At 52.7% G+C, this 17,996-nt stretch overlaps 1 protein-coding gene across 1 annotated transcript in view; it reads left to right on the top strand.

Annotated features, from left to right (window-relative positions):
- PLVAP (plasmalemma vesicle associated protein) overlaps positions 1–17,996 on the top strand; it is a 59,806-nt gene that overhangs the window by 28,533 nt on the left and 13,277 nt on the right. Inside the window, exon 2 of the mRNA XM_069216267.1 lies at positions 17,792–17,888. Coding sequence (XP_069072368.1) covers positions 17,792–17,888 — 97 coding nt within the window. The remainder of the gene's footprint in view (positions 1–17,791; positions 17,889–17,996) is intronic.

The following is a 17,996-nucleotide window of genomic DNA, read 5'->3' as shown; positions in this document are numbered from 1 at the left end:
ATTGATGAGTAGTGTGAGAGGCTGGCACTGGTGAGCAGTGTAAGAGCCTGGCATTGATAAGTAGTGTGAGAGGCTGTCACTGGTGAGCAGTGTAGGAGCCTAGCACTGATGAGTAGTGTGAGAGGCTGTCACTGGTGAGCAGTGTAGGAGCCTAGCACTGATGAGTAGTGTGAGAGGCTGTCACTGGTGAGCAGTGCAAGAGCCTGGCATTGATGAGCAGTGTGAGAGGCTGTCTCTGGTGAGCAGTGTGAGAGCCTGGCATTGATAAGTTATGTGAGAGGCTGTCACCGGTGAGCAGTGTGAGAGCCTGGCATTGGTGAGTAGTGTGAGAGGCTGTCACTGGTTAGCTGTGTAACAGCCTGGCATTGATGAGCAGTGTGAGAGGCTGTCACTGGTGAGCAGTGTGAGAGCCTGGCATTGATAAGTAGTGCCATTGATGAGCAGTGTGAGAGGCTGTCACTGGTGAGCAGTGTGAGAGCCTGGCATTGATGAGTAGTGTGAGAGCCTGTCACTGGTGAGCAGTGTGAGAGTCCGGCATTGATGAGTAGTGTGAGGCTGTCTCTGGTTAGCAGTGTAAGAGCCTGGCATTGAGTAGTGTGAGAGGCTGTCACTGGTGAGCAGCGTGAGAGTCTGGCATTGATGAGTAGTGTGAGAGGCTGTCACTGGTGAGCAGTGTGAGAGCCTGGCACTGAGTACTGTGAGAGGCTGTCACTGGTGAGCAGTGTAACAGGCTGGCATTGATGCGCAGTGTGAGAGGCTGTCACTGGTGAGCAGTGTGAGAGCCTGGCATTGAGTACTGTGAGAGGCTGTCACTGGTGAGCAGTGTAAGAGCCTGGCATTGATGAGTAGTGTGAGAGGCTGTCACTGGTGAGCAGTGTGAGAGCCTGGCATTGATGAGTAGTGCGAGAGGCTGTCACTGGCGAGCAGTGTGAGAGTCTGGCATTGATGAGTAGTGTGAGAGGCTGTCACCGGTGAGCAGTATGAGAGCCTGGCACTGAGTACTGTGAGAGGCTGTCACTGGTGAGCAGTGTAAGAGGCTGGCATTGATGAGTAGTGTGAGAGGCTGGCACTGGTGAGCAGTGTAAGAGCCTGGCATTGATAAGTAGTGTGAGAGACTGTCACTGGTGAGCAGTGTAGGAGCCTAGCACTGATGAGTAGTGTGAGAGGCTGTCACTGGTGAGCAGTGTAAGAGCCTGGCTTTGATGAGTAGTGCGAGAGGCTGTCACTGGTGAGCAGTGTAAGAGCCTGGCATTGATGAGTAGTGCGAGAGGCTGTCACTGGTGAGCAGTGCGAGAGGCTTGCAAGAGGCTGTCACTGGTGAGCAGTGTGAGAGTCTGTCACTGGTGAGCAGTGTGAGAGCCTGGCATTGATGAGTAGTGTGAGAGGCTGGCATTGATGAGTAGTGTGAGAGGCTGTCACTGGTGAGCAGTGTGAGAGCCTGGCATTGGTGAGTAGTGTGAGAGGCTGTCACTAGTTAGCTGTGTAACAGCCTGGCATTGATGAGCAGTGTGAGAGGCTGTCACTGGTGAGCAGTGTGAGAGCCTGGCATTGATAAGTAGTGGCATTGATGAGCAGTGTGAGAGGCTGTCACTGGTGAGCAGTGTGAGAGCCTGGCATTGATGAGTAGTGCGAGAGCCTGTCACTGGTGAGCAGTGTGAGAGTCCGGCATTGATGAGTAGTGGCATTGATGAGCAGTGTGAGAGGCTGTCACTGGTGAGCAGCGTGAGAGTCTGGCATTGATGAGTAGTGTGAGAGGCTGTCACTGGTGAGCAGTGTGAGAGCCTGGCACTGAGTACTGTGAGAGGCTGTCACTGGTGAGCAGTGTAAGAGGCTGGCATTGATGAGTAGTGTGAGAGGCTGGCACTGGTGAGCAGTGTAAGAGCCTGGCATTGATAAGTAGTGTGAGAGGCTGTCACTGGTGACCAGTGTAGGAGCCTAGCACTGATGAGTAGTGTGAGAGGCTGTCACTGGTGAGCAGTGTGAGAGCCTGGCATTGATGAGTAGTGTGAGAGGCTGTCACTGGTGAGCAGTGTAAGAGCCTGGCTTTGATGAGTAGTGCGAGAGGCTGTCACTGGTGAGCAGTGTAAGAACCTGGCATTGATGAGTAGTGCGAGAGGCTGTCACTGGTGAGCAGTGTGAGAGTCTGTCACTGGTGAGCAGTGTGAGAGCTTGGCATTGATGAGTAGTGTGAGAGGCTGGCATTGATTAGCAGTGTGAGAGGCTGTCACTGGTGAGCAGTGTGAGAGCCTGGCATTGGTGAGTAGTGTGAGAGGCTGTCACTGGTTAGCTGTGTAACAGCCAGGCATTGATGAGCAGTGTGAGAGGCTGTCACTGGTGAGCAGTGTGAGAGCCTGGCATTGATAAGTAGTGGCATTGATGAGCAGTGTGAGAGGCTGTCACTGGTGAGCAGTGTGAGAGCCTGGCATTGATGAGTAGTGCGAGAGCCTGTCACGGGTGAGCAGTATGAGAGTCCGGCATTGATGAGTAGTAGCATTGATGAGCAGTGTGAGAGGCTGTCATTGGTGAGCAGTGTGAGAGCCTGGCATTGATGAGTAGTGTGAGAGGCTGTCACTGGTGAGCAGTGTGAGAGCCTGGCATTGATGAGTAGTGCGAGAGGCTGTCACTGGCGAGCAGTGTGAGCGTCTGGCATTTATGAGTAGTGTGAGAGGCTGTCACTGGTGAGCAGTGTGAGAGCCTGGCACTGAGTACTGTGAGTTGCTGTCACTGGTGAGCAGTGTAAGAGTCTGGCATTGATGAGTAGTGTGAGAGGCTGGCATTGATAAGTACTGTGAGAGGCTGTCACTGGTGAGCAGTGTAAGAGCCTGGCATTGATGAGCAGTGTGAGAGGCTGTCACTGGTGAGCAGTGTAAGAGCCTTGCATTGATGAGTAGTGTGAGAGGCTGGCATTGATGAGTAGTGTGAGAGGCTGTCACTGGTGAGCAGTTTGAGAGCCTGGCACGGAGTACTATGAGAGGCTGTCACTGTTGAGCAGTGTAAGAGGCTGGCATTGATGAGTAGTGTGAGAGGCTGGCACTGGTTAGCAGTGTAAGAGCCTGGCACTGATAAGTAGTGTGAGAGGCTGCCACTGGTGAGCAGTGTGAGAGTCTGACATTGATGAGTAGTGCGAGAGGCTGTCACTGGTGAGCAGTGTAAGAGCCTGGCATTGATGAGTAGTGCGAGAGGCTGTCACTGGTGAGTAGTGCGAGAGGCTGGCATTGATGAGTAGTGTGAGAGGCTGTCACCGGTGAGCAGTATGACAGCCTGGCACTGAGTACTCTGAGAGGCTGTCACTGGTGAGCAGTGTAGGAGCCTGGCATTGATGAGTAGTGTGAGAGGCTGTCACTGGTGAGCAGTGTGAGAGTCTGGCATTGATGAGTAGTGTGAGAGGCTGTCACTGGTGAGCAGTGTGAGAGCCTGGCACTGAGTACTGTGAGAGGCTGTTACTGGTGAGCAGTGTAGGAGCCTGGAATTGATGAGTAAAGTGAGAGGCTGTCACTGGTGAGCAGTGTGAGAGCCTGGCACTGAGTACTGTGAGAGGCTGTCACTGGTGAGCAGTGTAGGAGCCTGGCATTGATGAGTAGTGTGAGAGGCTGTCACTGGTGAGCAGTGTGAGAGTCTGGCATTGATGAGTAGTGTGAGAGGCTGTCACTGGTGAGCAGTGTGAGAGCCTGGCACTGAGTACTGTGAGAGGCTGTTACTGGTGAGCAGTGTAGGAGCCTAGCAGTGATGAGTAGTGTGAGAGGCTGTCACTGGTGAGCAGTGTGAGAGTCTGGCATTGATGAGTAGTGTGAGAGGCTGTCACTGGTGAGCAGTGTGAGAGTCTGGCATTGATGAGTAGTGTGAGAGGCTGTCACTGGTGAGCAGTGTGAGAGCCTGGCACTGAGTACTGTGAGAGGCTGTCACTGGTGAGCAGTGTAGGAGCCTGGCATTGATAAGTAGTGTGAGAGGCTGTCACTGGTGAGCAGTGTGAGAGTCTGGCATTGATGAGTAGTGTGAGAGGCTGTCACTGGTGAGCAGTGTGAGAGCCTGGCACTGAGTACTGTGAGAGGCTGTTACTGGTGAGCAGTGTAGGAGCCTGGCATTGATGAGTAAAGTGAGAGGCTGTCACTGGTGAGCAGTGTGAGAGTCTGGCACTGAGTACTGTGAGAGGCTGTCACTGGTGAGCAGTGTAGGAGCCTGGCATTGATGAGTAGTGTGAGAGGCTGCCACTGGTGAGCAGTGTAAGAGGCTGGCATTGATGAGTATTGTGAGAGGCTGTCACTGGTGAGCAGTGTAGGAGCCTGGCATTGATGAGTAGTGTGAGAGGCTGGCATTTATTGAGTAGTGTGAGAGGCTGTCACTGGTGAGCAGTGTGAGAGCCTGGCACTGAGTACTGTATGAGGCTGTCACTGGTGAGCAGTGTAAGAGCCTGGCATTGATGAGTAGTGTGAGAGGCTGTCACTGGTAAGTAGTGTGAGAGGCTGGCATTGATGAGTAGTGTGAGAGGCTGTTACTGGTGAGCAGTGTGAGAGCCTGGCATTGGTGAGTAGTGTGAGAGCCTGGTATTGATGAGCAGTGTGAGAGGCTGTCACTGGTGAGCAGTGTAGGAGCCTGGCATTGATGAGTAGTGTGGGAGCCTGGCATTGATGAGCAGTGTGAGAGGCTGTCACTGGTGAGCACTGTGAGAGTCTAGCATTGATGAGTACTGTGAGAGGCTGTCACTGGTGAGCAGTGTGGGAGGCTGGCATTGATGAGTAGTGTGAGAGGCTGTCACTGGTGAGCAGTGTGAGAGCCTGGCACTGAGTACTGTGAGAGGCTGCCACTGGTGAGCAGTATAAGAGCCTGGCATTGATGAGTAGCGTGAGAGGCTGTCATTGATGAGTAGTGTGAGAGGCTGGCACTGGTGAGCAGTGTAAGAGCCTGGCATTGATGAGTAGTGTGAGAGGCTGGCATTGATGAGTAGTGTGAGAGGCTGTCACTGGTGAGCAGTGTGAGAGCCTGGCACTGAGTACTGTGAGAGGCTGTCACTGGTGAGCAGTGTAGGAGCCTGGCATTGATGAGTAGTGTGAGAGGCTGTCACTGGTGAGCAGTGTGAGAGCCTGGCACTGAGTACTGTGAGTTGCTGTCACTGGTGAGCAGTGTAAGAGTCTGGCATTGATGAGTAGAGTGAGAGGCTGGCATTGATAAGTACTGTGAGAGGCTGTCACTGGTGAGCGGTGTAGGAGCCTGGCATTGATGAGCAGTGTGAGAGGCTGTCACTGGTGAGCGCTGTGAGAGTCTGGCATTGATGAGTAGTGCGAGAGGCTGTCACTGGTGAGCAGTGTAAGAGCCTGGCATTGATCAGTAGTGCGAGAGGCTGTCACTGGTGAGCAGTGCGAGAGGCTTGCAAGAGGCTGTCACTGGTGAGCAGTGTGAGAGTCTGTCACTGGTGAGCAGTGTGAGAGCCTGGCATTGATGAGTAGTGTGAGAGGCTGGCATTGATGAGTAGTGTGAGAGGCTGTCACTGGTGAGCAGTGTGAGAGGCTGTCACTGGTGAGCAGTGTGAGAGCCTGGCATTGATGAGGAGTGTGAGAGGCTGTCACTGGTGAGCAGTGTAAGAGCCTGGCATTGATGAGCAGTGTGAGAGGCTGTCACTTGTGAGCAGTGTAAGAGCCTTGCATTGATGAGTAGTGTGAGAGGCTGGCATTGATGAGTAGTGTGAGAGGCTGTCACTGGTGAGCAGTTTGAGAGCCTGGCACGGAGTACTATGAGAGGCTGTCACTGTTGAGCAGTGTAAGAGGCTTGCATTGATGAGTAGTGTGAGAGGCTGGCACTGGTTAGCAGTGTAAGAGCCTGGCATTGATAAGTAGTGTGAGAGGCTGCCACTTGTGAGCAGTGTAGGAGCCTAGCAGTGACGAGTAGTGTGAGAGGCTGTCACTGGTGAGGAGTGTGAGAGCCCGGCATTGATGAGTAGTGTGAGAGGCTGTCTCTGGTGAGCAGTGTAAGAGCCTGGCATTGATGAGTAGTGCGAGAGGCTGTCACTGGTGAGCAGTGTGAGAGTCTGGCATTGATGAGTAGTGCGAGAGGCTGTCACGGGTGAGCAGTGTAAGAGCCTTGCATTGATGAGTAGTGCGAGAGACTGGCATTGATGAGTAGTGTGAGAGGCTGTCACCGGTGAGCAGTATGAGAGCCTGGCACTGAGTACTGTGAGAGGCTGTCACTGGTGAGCAGTGTAGGAGCCTGGCATTGATGAGTAGTGTGAGAGGCTGTCACTGGTGAGCAGTGTGAGAGTCTGGCATTGATGAGTAGTGTGAGAGGCTGTCACTGGTGAGTAGTGTGAGAGGCTGTCACTGGTGAGCAGTGTGAGAGCCTGGCACTGAGTACTGTGAGTTGCTGTCACTGGTGAGCAGTGTAAGAGTCTGGCATTGATGAGTAGTGTGAGAGGCTGGCATTGATAAGTACTGTGAGAGGCTGTCACTGGTGAGCGGTGTAGGAGCCTGGCATTGATGAGCAGTGTGAGAGGCTGTCACTGGTGAGCGCTGTGAGAGTCTGGCATTGATGAGTACTGTGAGAGGCTGTCACTGGTGAGCAGTGTGGGAGGCTGGCATTGATGAGTAGTGTGAGAGGCTGTCACTGGTGAGTAGTGTGAGAGCCTGGCATTGATGAGGAGTGTGAGAGGCTGTCACTGGTGAGCAGTGTGAGAGCCTGGCACTGAGTACTGTGAGAGGCTGTCACTGGTGAGCAGTGTAGGAGCCTGGCATTGATGAGTAGTGTGAGAGGCTGTCACTGGTGAGCAGTGTAAGAGGCTGGCATTGATGAGTATTGTGAGAGGCTGTCACTGGTGAGCAGTGTAGGAGCCTGGCATTGATGAGTAGTGTGAGAGGCTGGCATTTATTGAGTAGTGTGAGAGGCTGTCACTGGTGAGCAGTGTGAGAGCCTGGCACTGAGTACTGTATGAGGCTGTCACTGGTGAGCAGTGTAAGAGCCTGGCATTGATGAGTAGTGTGAGAGGCTGTCACTGGTGAGTAGTGTGAGAGGCTGGCATTGATGAGTAGTGTGAGAGGCTGTCACTGGTGAGCAGTGTAAGAGCCTGGCATTGATGAGTAGTGCCAGAGGCTGTTACTGGTGAGCAGTGTGAGAGCCTGGCATTGGTGAGTAGTGTGAGAGCCTGGTATTGGTGAGCAGTGTGAGAGGCTGTCACTGGTGAGCAGTGTAGGAGCCTGGCATTGATGAGTAGTGTGGGAGCCTGGCATTGATGAGCAGTGTGAGAGGCTGTCACTGGTGAGCACTGTGAGAGTCTAGCATTGATGAGTACTGTGAGAGGCTGTCACTGGTGAGCAGTGTGGGAGGCTGGCATTGATGAGTAGTGTGAGAGGCTGTCACTGTTTAGCAGTGTGAGAGCCTGGCACTGAGTACTGTGAGAGGCTGCCACTGGTGAGCAGTGTAAGAGCCTGGCATTAATGAGTAGCGTGAGAGGCTGGCATTGATAAGTACTGTGAGAGGCTGTCACTGGTGAGCGGTGTAGGAGCCTGGCATTAATGAGCAGTGTGAGAGGCTGTCACTGGTGAGCGCTGTGAGAGTCTGGCATTGATGAGTACTGTGAGAGGCTGTCACTGGTGAGCAGTGAGGGAGGCTGGCATTGATGAGTAGTGTGAGAGGCTGTCACTGGTGAGCAGTGTGAGAGCCTGGCACTGAGTACTGTGAGAGGCTGTCACTGGTGAGCAGTGTAAGAGCCTGGCATTGATGAGTAGTGTGAGAGGCTGTCACTGGTGAGCAGTGTGAGAGCCTGGCACTGAGTACTGTGAGAGGCTGTCACTGGTGAGCAGTGTAGGAGCCTGGCATTGATGAGTAGTGTGAGAGGCTGTCACTGGTGAGCAGTGTGAGAGCCTGGTATTGATGAGTAGTGTGAGAGGCTGGCATTGGTGAGTAGTGTGAGAGGCTGTCACTGGTGAGCAGTGTGACAGCCTGGCACTGAGTACTGTGAGAGGCTGTCACTGGTGAGCAGTGTAAGAGCCTGGCATTGATGAGTAGTGTGAGAGGCTGGCATTGATGAGTAGTGTGAGAGGCTGTCACTGGTGAGCAGTGTAAGAGCCTGGCATTGATGAGTAGTGCGAGAGGCTGTCACTGGTGAGCAGTGTGAGAGTCTGGCATTGATGAGTAGTGCGAGAGGCTGTCACTGGTGAGCAGTGTAAGAGCCTGGCATTGATGAGTAGTGCGAGAGGCTGTCACTGGTGAGCAGTGCGAGAGGCTTGCAAGAGGCTGTCACTGGTGAGCAGTGTGAGAGTCTGTCACTGGTGAGCAGTGTGAGAGCCTGGCATTGATGAGTAGTGTGAGAGGCTGGCATTGATGAGTAGTGTGAGAGGCTGTCACTGGTGAGCAGTGTGAGAGCCTGGCATTGATGAGGAGTGTGAAAGGCTGTCACTGGTGAGCAGTGTAAGAGCCTGGCATTGATGAGCAGTGTGAGAGGCTGTCACTGGTGAGCAGTGTAAGAGCCTTGCATTGATGAGTAGTGTGAGAGGCTGGCATTGATGAGTAGTGTGAGAGGCTGTCACTGGTGAGCAGTTTGAGAGCCTGGCACGGAGTACTATGAGAGGCTGTCACTGTTGAGCAGTGTAAGAGGCTGGCATTGATGAGTAGTGTGAGAGGCTGGCACTGGTGAGCAGTGTAAGAGCCTGACATTGATGAGTAGTGTGAGAGGCTGGCACTGGTGAGCAGTGTAGGAGCCTAGCACTGATGAGTAGTGTGAGAGGCTGTCACTGGTGAACAGTGTAGGAGCCTGGCATTGATGAGTAGTGTGAGAGGCTGTCACTGGTGAGCAGTGTGAGAGCCTGGCACTGAGTACTGTGAGAGGCTGTCACTGGTGAGCAGTGTAAGAGCCTGGCATTGATGAGTAGTGTGAGAGGCTGGCATTGATGAGTAGTGTGAGAGGCTGTCACTGGTGAGCAGTGTAAGAGCCTGGCATTGATGAGTAGTGCGAGAGGCTGTCACTGGTGAGCAGTGTGAGAGTCTGGCATTTATGAGTAGTGCGAGAGGCTGTCACTGGTGAGCAGTGCGAGAGGCTTGCAAGAGGCTGTCACTGGTGAGCAGTGTGAGAGCCTGGCATTGATGAGTAGTGTGAGAGGCTGGCATTGATGAGTAGTGTGAGAGGCTGTCACTGGTGAGCAGTGTGAGAGCCTGGCATTGATGAGGAGTGTGAGAGGCTGTCACTGGTGAGCAGTGTAAGAGCCTGGCATTGATGAGTAGTGTGAGAGGCTGGCATTGATGAGTAGTGTGAGAGGCTGTCACTGGTGAGCAGTTTGAGAGCCTGGCACGGAGTACTATGAGAGGCTGTCACTGTTGAGCAGTGTAAGAGGCTGGCATTGATGAGTAGTGTGAGAGGCTGGCACTGGTGAGCAGTGTAAGAGCCTGACATTGATGAGTAGTGTGAGAGGCTGGCACTGGTGAGCAGTGTAGGAGCCTAGCACTGATGAGTAGTGTGAGAGGCTGTCACTGGTGAGCAGTGTGAGAGCCTGGAACTGAGTACTGTGAGAGGCTGTTACTGGTGAGCAGTGTAAGAGGCTGGCATTGATGAGTAGTGTGAGAGGCTGTCACTGGTAAGCAGTGTAGGAGCCTAGCACTGATGAGTAGTGTGAGAGGCTGTCACTGGTGAGCAGTGCAAGAGCCTGGCATTGATGAGCAGTGTGAGAGGCTGTCACTGGTGAGCAGTGTGAGAGCCTGGCATTGATAGAGTAATGTGAGAGGCTGCCACTGGTGAGCAATGTGAGAGCCTGGCATTGGTGAGTAGTGGCATTGATGAGCAGTGTGAGAGGCTGTCACTGGTGAGCAGTGTGAGAGTCTGGCATTGATGAGTAGTGCGAGAGGCTGTCACTGGTGAGCAGTGTGAGAGTCCGGCATTGATGAGTAGTGGCATTGATGAGCAGTGTGAGAGGCTGTCACTGGTGAGCATTGTGAGAGTCTGGCATTAATGAGTAGTGTGAGAGGCTGTCACTGGTTAGCAGTGTAAGAGCCTGGCATTGAGTAGTGTGAGAGGCTGTCACTGGTGAGCAGCGTGAGAATCTGGCATTGATGAGTAGTGTGAGAGGCTGTCACTGGTGAGCAGTGTGAGAGCCTGGCAATGAGTACTGTGAGAGGCTGTCATTGGTGAGCAGTATAAGAGGCTGGCATTGATGAGTAGTGTGAGAGGCTGTCACTGGTGAGGAGTGTGAGAGCCTGGCATTGAGTACTGTGAGAGGCTGTCACTGGTGAGCAGTGTAAGAGCCTGGCATTGATGAGTAGTGTGAGAGGCTGTCACCGGTGAGCAGTATGAGAGCCTGGCACTGAGTACTGTGAGAGGCTGTCACTGGTGAGCAGTGTAACAGGCTGGCATTGATAAGCAGTGTGAGAGGCTGGCACTGGTGAGCAGTGTAAGAGCCTGGCATTGATAAGTAGTGTGAGAGGCTGCCACTGGTGAGCAGTGTAGGAGCCTAGCAGTGATGAGTAGTGTGAGAGGCTGTCACTGGTGAGGAGTGTGACAGCCCGGCATTGATGAGTAGTGTGAGAGGCTGTTTCTGGTGAGCAGTGTAAGAGCCTGGCTTTGATGAGTAGTGCGAGAGGCTGTCACTGGTGAGCAGTGTGAGAGTCTGGCATTGATGAGTAGTGCGAGAGGCTGTCACGGGTGAGCAGTGTAAGAGCCTGGCATTGATGAGTAGTGCGAGAGGCTGGCATTGATGAGTAGTGTGAGAGGCTGTCACCGGTGAGCAGTATGAGAGCCTGGCACTGAGTACTGTGAGAGGCTGTCACTGGTGAGCAGTGTAGGAGCCTGGCATTGATGAGTAGTGTGAGAGGCTGTCACTGGTGAGCAGTGTGAGAGTCTGGCATTGATGAGTAGTGTGAGAGGCTGGCACTGGTGAGCAGTGTGAGAGCCTGGCACTGAGTACTGTGAGAGGCTGTCACTGGTGAGCAGTGTAGGAGCCTGGCATTGATGAGTAGTGTGAGAGGCTGTCACTGGTGAGCAGGTTGAGAGCCTGGCACTGAGTACTGTGATAGGCTGTTACTGGTGAGCAGTGTAGGAGCCTGGCATTGATGAGTAAAGTGAGAGGCTGTCACTGGTGAGCAGTGTGAGAGCCTGGCACTGAGTACTGTGAGAGGCTGTCACTGGTGAGCAGTGTAGGAGCCTGGCATTGATGAGTAGTGTGAGAGGCTGTCACTGGTGAGCAGTGTAAGAGGCTGGCATTGATGAGTATTGTGAGAGGCTGTCACTGGTGAGCAGTGTAGGAGCCTGGCATTGATGAGTAGTGTGAGAGGCTGGCATTTATTGAGTAGTGTGAGAGGATGTCACTGGTGAGCAGTGTGAGAGCCTGGCACTGAGTACTGTATGAGGCTGTCACTGGTGAGCAGTGTAAGAGCCTGGCATTGATGAGTAGTGTGAGAGGCTGTCACTGGTGAGTAGTGTGAGAGGCTGGCATTGATGAGTAGTGTGAGAGGCTGTCACTGGTGAGCAGTGTAAGAGCCTGGCATTGATGAGTAGTGCCAGAGGCTGTTACTGGTGAGCAGTGTGAGAGCCTGGCATTGGTGAGTAGTGTGAGAGCCTGGTATTGATGAGCAGTGTGAGAGGCTGTGACTGGTGAGCAGTGTAGGAGCCTGGCATTGATGAGTAGTGTGAGAGGCTGTCACTGGTGAGCAGTGTGAGAGTCTGGCATTGATGAGTAGTGCGAGAGGCTGTCACTGGTGAGCAGTGTGAGAGTCCGGCATTGATGAGTAGTGGCATTGATGAGCAGTGTGAGAGGCTGTCACTGGTGAGCAGTGTGAGAGTCCGGCATTAATGAGTAGTGTGAGAGGCTGTCACTGGTTAGCAGTGTAAGAGCCTGGCATTGAGTAGTGTGAGAGGCTGTCACTGGTGAGCAGCGTGAGAATCTGGCATTGATGAGTAGTGTGAGAGGCTGTCACTGGTGAGCAGTGTGAGAGCCTGGCAATGAGTACTGTGAGAGGCTGTCATTGGTGAGCAGTATAAGAGGCTGGCATTGATGAGTAGTGTGAGAGGCTGTCACTGGTGAGGAGTGTGAGAGCCTGGCATTGAGTACTGTGAGAGGCTGTCACTGGTGAGCAGTGTAAGAGCCTGGCATTGATGAGTAGTGTGAGAGGCTGTCACCGGTGAGCAGTATGAGAGCCTGGCACTGAGTACTGTGAGAGGCTGTCACTGGTGAGCAGTGTAACAGGCTGGCATTGATAAGTAGTGTGAGAGGCTGGCACTGGTGAGCAGTGTAAGAGCCTGGCATTGATAAGTAGTGTGAGAGGCTGCCACTGGTGAGCAGTGTAGGAGCCTAGCAGTGATGAGTAGTGTGAGAGGCTGTCACTGGTGAGGAGTGTGAGAGCCCGGCATTGATGAGTAGTGTGAGAGGCTGGCATTGATGAGTAGTGTGAGAGGCTGTCACTGGTGAGCAGTGTGACAGCCTGGCACTGAGTACTGTGAGAGGCTGTCACTGGTGAACAGTGTAGGAGCCTGGCATTGATGAGTAGTGTGAGAGGCTGTCACTGGTGAGCAGTGTGAGAGCCTGGCACTGAGTACTGTGAGAGGCTGTCACTGGTGAGCAGTGTAAGAGCCTGGCATTGATGAGTAGTGTGAGAGGCTGGCATTGATGAGTAGTGTGAGAGGCTGTCACTGGTGAGCAGTGTGACAGCCTGGCACTGAGTACTGTGAGAGGCTGTCACTGGTGAGCAGTGTAAGAGGCTGGCATTGATGAGTAGTGTGAGAGGCTGGCACTGGTGAGCAGTGTAAGAAGCTGGCATTGATAAGTAGTGTGAGAGGCTGGCATTGACGAGTAGTGTGTGCGACTGTCACTGGTGAGCAGTGAAAGAGCCTGGCATTGATGAGTAGTGTGAGAGGCTGGCATTGGTGAGTAGTGTCTGAGGCTGTCACTGGTGAGCAGTGTAAGAGCCTGGCATTGATGAGTAGTGTTAGAGGCTGGCATTAATGAGTAGTGTGTGCGGCTGTCACTGGTGAGCAGTGTAAGAGCCTGGCATTGATGAGTAATGTGAGAGGCTGGCATTGATAAGTAGTGCGAGAGGCTGCCACTGGTGAGCAGTGTAGGAGCCTGGCATTGATGAGTAGTCTAATAGCCTGGCATTGATGAGTAGTGTGAGAGGCTGTCACTGGTGAGTAGTGTGAGAGGCTGGCATTGATGAGTAGTGTGAGAGGCTGTCACTGGTGAGCAGTGTAAGAGGCTGTCATTGATGAGTAGTGTGAGAGGCTGGCATTGATGAGTAGTGTGAGAGGCTGTCACTGGTAAGCAGTGTGACAGCCTGGCACTGAGTACTGTGAGAGGCTGTCACTGGTGAGTAGTGTGAGAGCCTGGTATTGATGAGCAGTGTGAGAGGCTGTCACTGGTGAGCAGTGTAGGAGCCTGGCATTGATGAGTAGTCTGAGAGGCTGTCACTGGTGATCAGTGTGACAGTCTGGCATTGATGAGTAGTGTGAGAGGCTGTCACTGGTGAGCAGTGTGAGAGCCTGGCACTGACTACTGTGAGAGGCTGTCACTGGTGAGCAGTGTAGGAGCCTGGCATTGATGAGTAGTGCGAGAGGCTGTCACTGGTGAGCAGTGTAAGAGCCCGGCATTGATGAGTAGTGTAAGAGGCTGTCACTGGTGAGCAGTGTAGGAGCCTGGCATTGATGAGTAGTGTGGGAGCCTGGCATTGATGAGTAGCGTGAGAGGCTGTCATTGATGAGTAGTGTGAGAGGCTGGCACTGGTGAGCAGTGTAAGAAGCTGGCATTGATAAGTAGTGTGAGAGGCTGGCATTGACGAGTAGTGTGTGCGGCTGTCACTGGTGAGCAGTGTAAGAGCCTGGCATTGATGAGTAGTGTGAGAGGCTGGCATTAATGAGTAGTGTGTGCGGCTGTCACTGGTGAGCAGTGTAAGAGCCTGGCATTGATGAGTAGTGTGAGAGGCTGGCATTGATGAGTAGTGCGAAAAGCTGCCACTGGTGAGCAGTGTAGGAACGTGGCATTGATGAGTAGTCTAAGAGCCTGGCATTGATGAGTAGTGTGAGAGGCTGGCACTGGTTTGCAGTGTGAGAGCCTGGCATTGATGAGTAGTGTGAGAGGCTGGCACTGGTGAGCAGTGTGAGAGCCTGGCACTGAGTACTGTGAGAGGCTGTCACTGGTGAGCAGTGTAGGAGCCTGGCATTGATGAGTAGTGTCAGAGGGTGTCACTGGTGAGCAGTGTGAGAGCCTGGCACTGAGTACTGTGAGAGGCTGTCACTGGTGAGCAGTGTAAGAGCCTGGCATTGATGAGTAGTGTGAGAGGCTGTCACTGGTGAGTAGTGTGAAAGGCTGTCACTGGTGAGCAGTGTGAGAGGCTGGCATTGATGAGTAGTGTGAGAGGCTGTCACTGGTGACCAGTGTAGGAGGCTGGCATTGATGAGTAGTGTGAGAGGCAGTCACTGGTGAGCAGTGTGAGAGGCTGGCACTGATGAGTAGTGTAAGAGGCTGTCACTGGTGGGCAGTGTGACAGCCTGGCACTGAGTACTGTGAGAGGCTGTCACTGGTGAGCAGTGTAAGAGGCTGGCATTGATGAGTAGTGTGAGAGGCTGGCACTGATGAGCAGTGTAAGAGGCTGGCATTGATAAGTAGTGTGAGAGGCTGGCATTGATGAGTAGTGTGTGCGGCTGTCACTGGTGAGCAGTGTAAGAGCCTGGCATTGATGAGTAGTGTGAGAGGCTGGCATTGATGAGTAGTGTGTGATGCTGTCACTGGTGAGCAGTGTAAGAGCCTGGCATTGATGAGTAGTGTGAGAGGCTGTCACTGGTGAGTAGTGTGATAGGCTGGCATTGATGAGTAGTGTGAGAGGCTGTCACTGGTGAGCAGTGTAAGAGGCTGGCATTGATGAGTAGTGTGTGAGGCTGGCATTGATGAGTAGTGTGAGAGGCTGTCACTGGTAAGCAGTGTGACAGCCTGGCACTGAGTACTGTGAGAGGTTGTCACTGGTGAGTAGTGTGAGAGCCTGGTATTGATGAGTAGTGTGAGAGGCTGTCACTGGTGAGCAGTGTAAGAGGCTGGCATTGACGAGTAGTGTGAGAGGCTGGAATTGATGAGTAGTGTGAGAGGCTGTCACTGGTGAGCAGTGTGACAGCCTGTCACTGAGTACTGTGAGAGGCTGTCACTGGTGAACAGTGTAGGAGCCTGGCATTGATGAGTAGTGTGAGAGGCTGTCACTGGTGAGCAGTGTGAGAGCCTGGCACTGAGTACTGTGAGAGGCTGTCACTGGTGAGCAGTGTGACAGCCTGGCACTGAGTACTGTGAGAGTCTGTCACTGGTGAGCAGTGTAAGAGGCTGGCATTGATTAGTGTGAGAGGCTGGCACTGGTGAGCAGTGTAAGAGGCTGGAATTGATAAGTAGTGTGAGAGGCTGGCATTGACGAGTAGTGTGTGCGGCTGTCACTGGTGAGCAGTGTAAGAGCCTGGCACTGATGAGTAGTGTGAATGGCTGGCATTGATGAGTAGTGTGTGAGGCTGTCACTGGTGAGCAGTGTAAGAGCCTGGCATTGATGAGTAGTGTAAGAGGCTGGCATTGATGAGTAGTGTGAGAGGCTGGCACTGGTGAGTAGTGTGAGAGCCTGGCACTGAGTACTGTGAGAGGCTGTTACTGGTGAGCAGTGTGAGAGCCTGGCATTGATGAGGAGTGTGAGAGGCTGGCACTGGTGAGCTGTGTGAGAGGCTGGCACTGAGTACTGTGAGAGGCTGTCACTGGTGAGCAGTGTAGGAGCCTGGCATTGATGAGTAGTGTGAGAGGGTGTCACTTGTGAGCAGTGTTAGAGCCTGGCACTGAGTACTGTGAGAGGCTGTCACTGGTGAGCAGTGTAAGAGCCTGGCATTGATGAGTAGTGTGAGAGGCTGTCACTGGTGAGTAGTGTGAGAGGCTGTCACTGGTGAGTACTGTGAGAGGCTGGCATTGATGAGTAGTGTGAGAGGCTGTCACTGGTGAGCAGTGTGAGAGGGTGGCATTGATGAGTAGTGTGAGAGGCTGTCACTGGTGAGCAGTGTAGGAGGCTGGCATTGATGAGTAGTGTGAGAGGCTGTCACTGGTGAGCAGTGTGAGAGCCTGGCATTGATGAGTAGTGTGAGAGGCAGTCACTGGTGAGCAATGCGTGAGGCTGGCATTGATGAGTAGTGTAAGAGTCTGTCACTGGTGAGCAGTGTGAGAGCCTGGCATTCATGAGTAGTGTGAGAGGGTGTCACAGGTGAGTAGTGTAAGATGCAACATCCTCTCACAGTCCTCAGTGCCAGGCTCTTACACTGCTCACCAGTGACAGCCTCTCGCATTACTCATCAATGCGAGGCTCTTACACTGCTCATCAGTGACAGCCTCACACTACTCATCAATGCTGGGCTCTCACACTGCTCACCAGTGACAGCCTCTCACACTACTCATCAATGCCAGCCTCTCTCACTACTCACCAGTGACAGCCTCTCACACTACTCATCAATGCCAGGCTCTTACACTGCTCACCAGTGCCAGCCTCTCACACTACTCAATGCCAGGCTCTTACACTGCTCACCAGTGCCAGCCTCTCACACTACTCAATGCCAGGCTCTTACACTGCTCACCAGTGCCAGCCTCTCACACTACTCAATGCCAGGCTCTTACACTGCTCACCAGTGACAGCCTCTCACACTGCTCATCAATGCCAGACTCTCACACTGCTCACCAGTGACAGCCTCTCACACTGCTCATCAATGCCAGACTCTCACACTGCTCACCAGTGACAGCCTCTCACACTGCTCATCAATGCCAGGCTCCTACACCACTCACCAGACCAGTATACACATTGCCCCAGCATGTGAATTACTAATGCCACACCAGGATACACATTGCCACAACATCAGTACAACAGTATGCACATTGCCCACGCACAGAAAGAAGTCAAGCGAGGCCAGTATTCACATCATCCCATCATATGAAGCACCAATGCAGACAAGAATGCACGTTTCCCCTGCATTGTATAGCTCTAATGCCAGACCAGTGCAGCATTGCCTCAGCATGCAAAGCGCTGTGTGATGCCAGTTTCAGCCTCGCCAGAGCCTGTAAACACTAACGCAAGACCAGCACCTACTTTACCATTGCATGTAACGCAATAATGCCAGACCAGTATCAATGTGATATGAAATGTAGAGTACCGTTGCCACGACACAGTGTGCCCATAATGCCCCACTGTGTGAAGCACGCTCCTTACCCAGATGTTCCCATGATGCCTCGGGGTTACATGCCGCATGGCCACGCCACTTCTACGATGCTGTGGTGTTACTCGGTGCCACCGTTCCACTGTGAAAGAGCAGGGGCACTGCCAACCTCCTGCCCCTCGTCAGTGAACAGCTCTTCTTTCTTTTTCAATTCAAGATTAGGGAAAATGAAACAAACAAAAAGAGTCTCCTTCCTCATTTTATTTGGAAAGTAGAACATTTCCATGAAGATTTCCACCGGGTAATGACTTTATTGATGATGTAATTCTACCCTAATGCTTGTAGTCCTTGAAGTCAAACATTGAACTGCTGAGAAAATTAAACATTATTAACAGATTAGGTCTCCAGTTTTCAGTAATAACTCAGTTGTGGTGGTGGGGGGGGGGTGCCCGGATCCCAATAATGATTCAGGGGGGGTCCCAGGGTTCCAGTAGTGATAACGTGGGGAGTTTACAGAAGTGAAAAGTTTGGGAACCACTGCTGTAGTAGCAATTTTCTTCCAAGCATCCTTCAAAAATATTAAATATTTCCCCATCACAAGGGTGATTTTTGCTGCCACGTTATCTTGTTTCTTCCCCAAATTCATCACACGTTTTCTTTCCCTGTTGTCCCAATTTGCAGATGCAGCTCCGAATGCTGACGATGAGTTGCAGAACTGCAATAAACACTGCAACCAAGTGCGAACAGCAGATGAAGGAACTGAACCTCACGTGCAGCGGTGAGTGAGAGCTCTGCCAGTCTTATTTCAGGGCCACGAAGGCCTCCTGGCAAAGGTGGAATAGTGATGGCTCAGTTAGCTGTGTAAAATAGAATTTTAGAAAGAAGA

This window comes from Pleurodeles waltl, chromosome 12 (assembly GCF_031143425.1).
Source record: "Pleurodeles waltl isolate 20211129_DDA chromosome 12, aPleWal1.hap1.20221129, whole genome shotgun sequence".
In the NCBI taxonomy this organism is placed as follows: domain Eukaryota; kingdom Metazoa; phylum Chordata; class Amphibia; order Caudata; family Salamandridae; genus Pleurodeles; species Pleurodeles waltl.
This window is presented reverse-complemented; position numbering and strand designations above follow the sequence as displayed.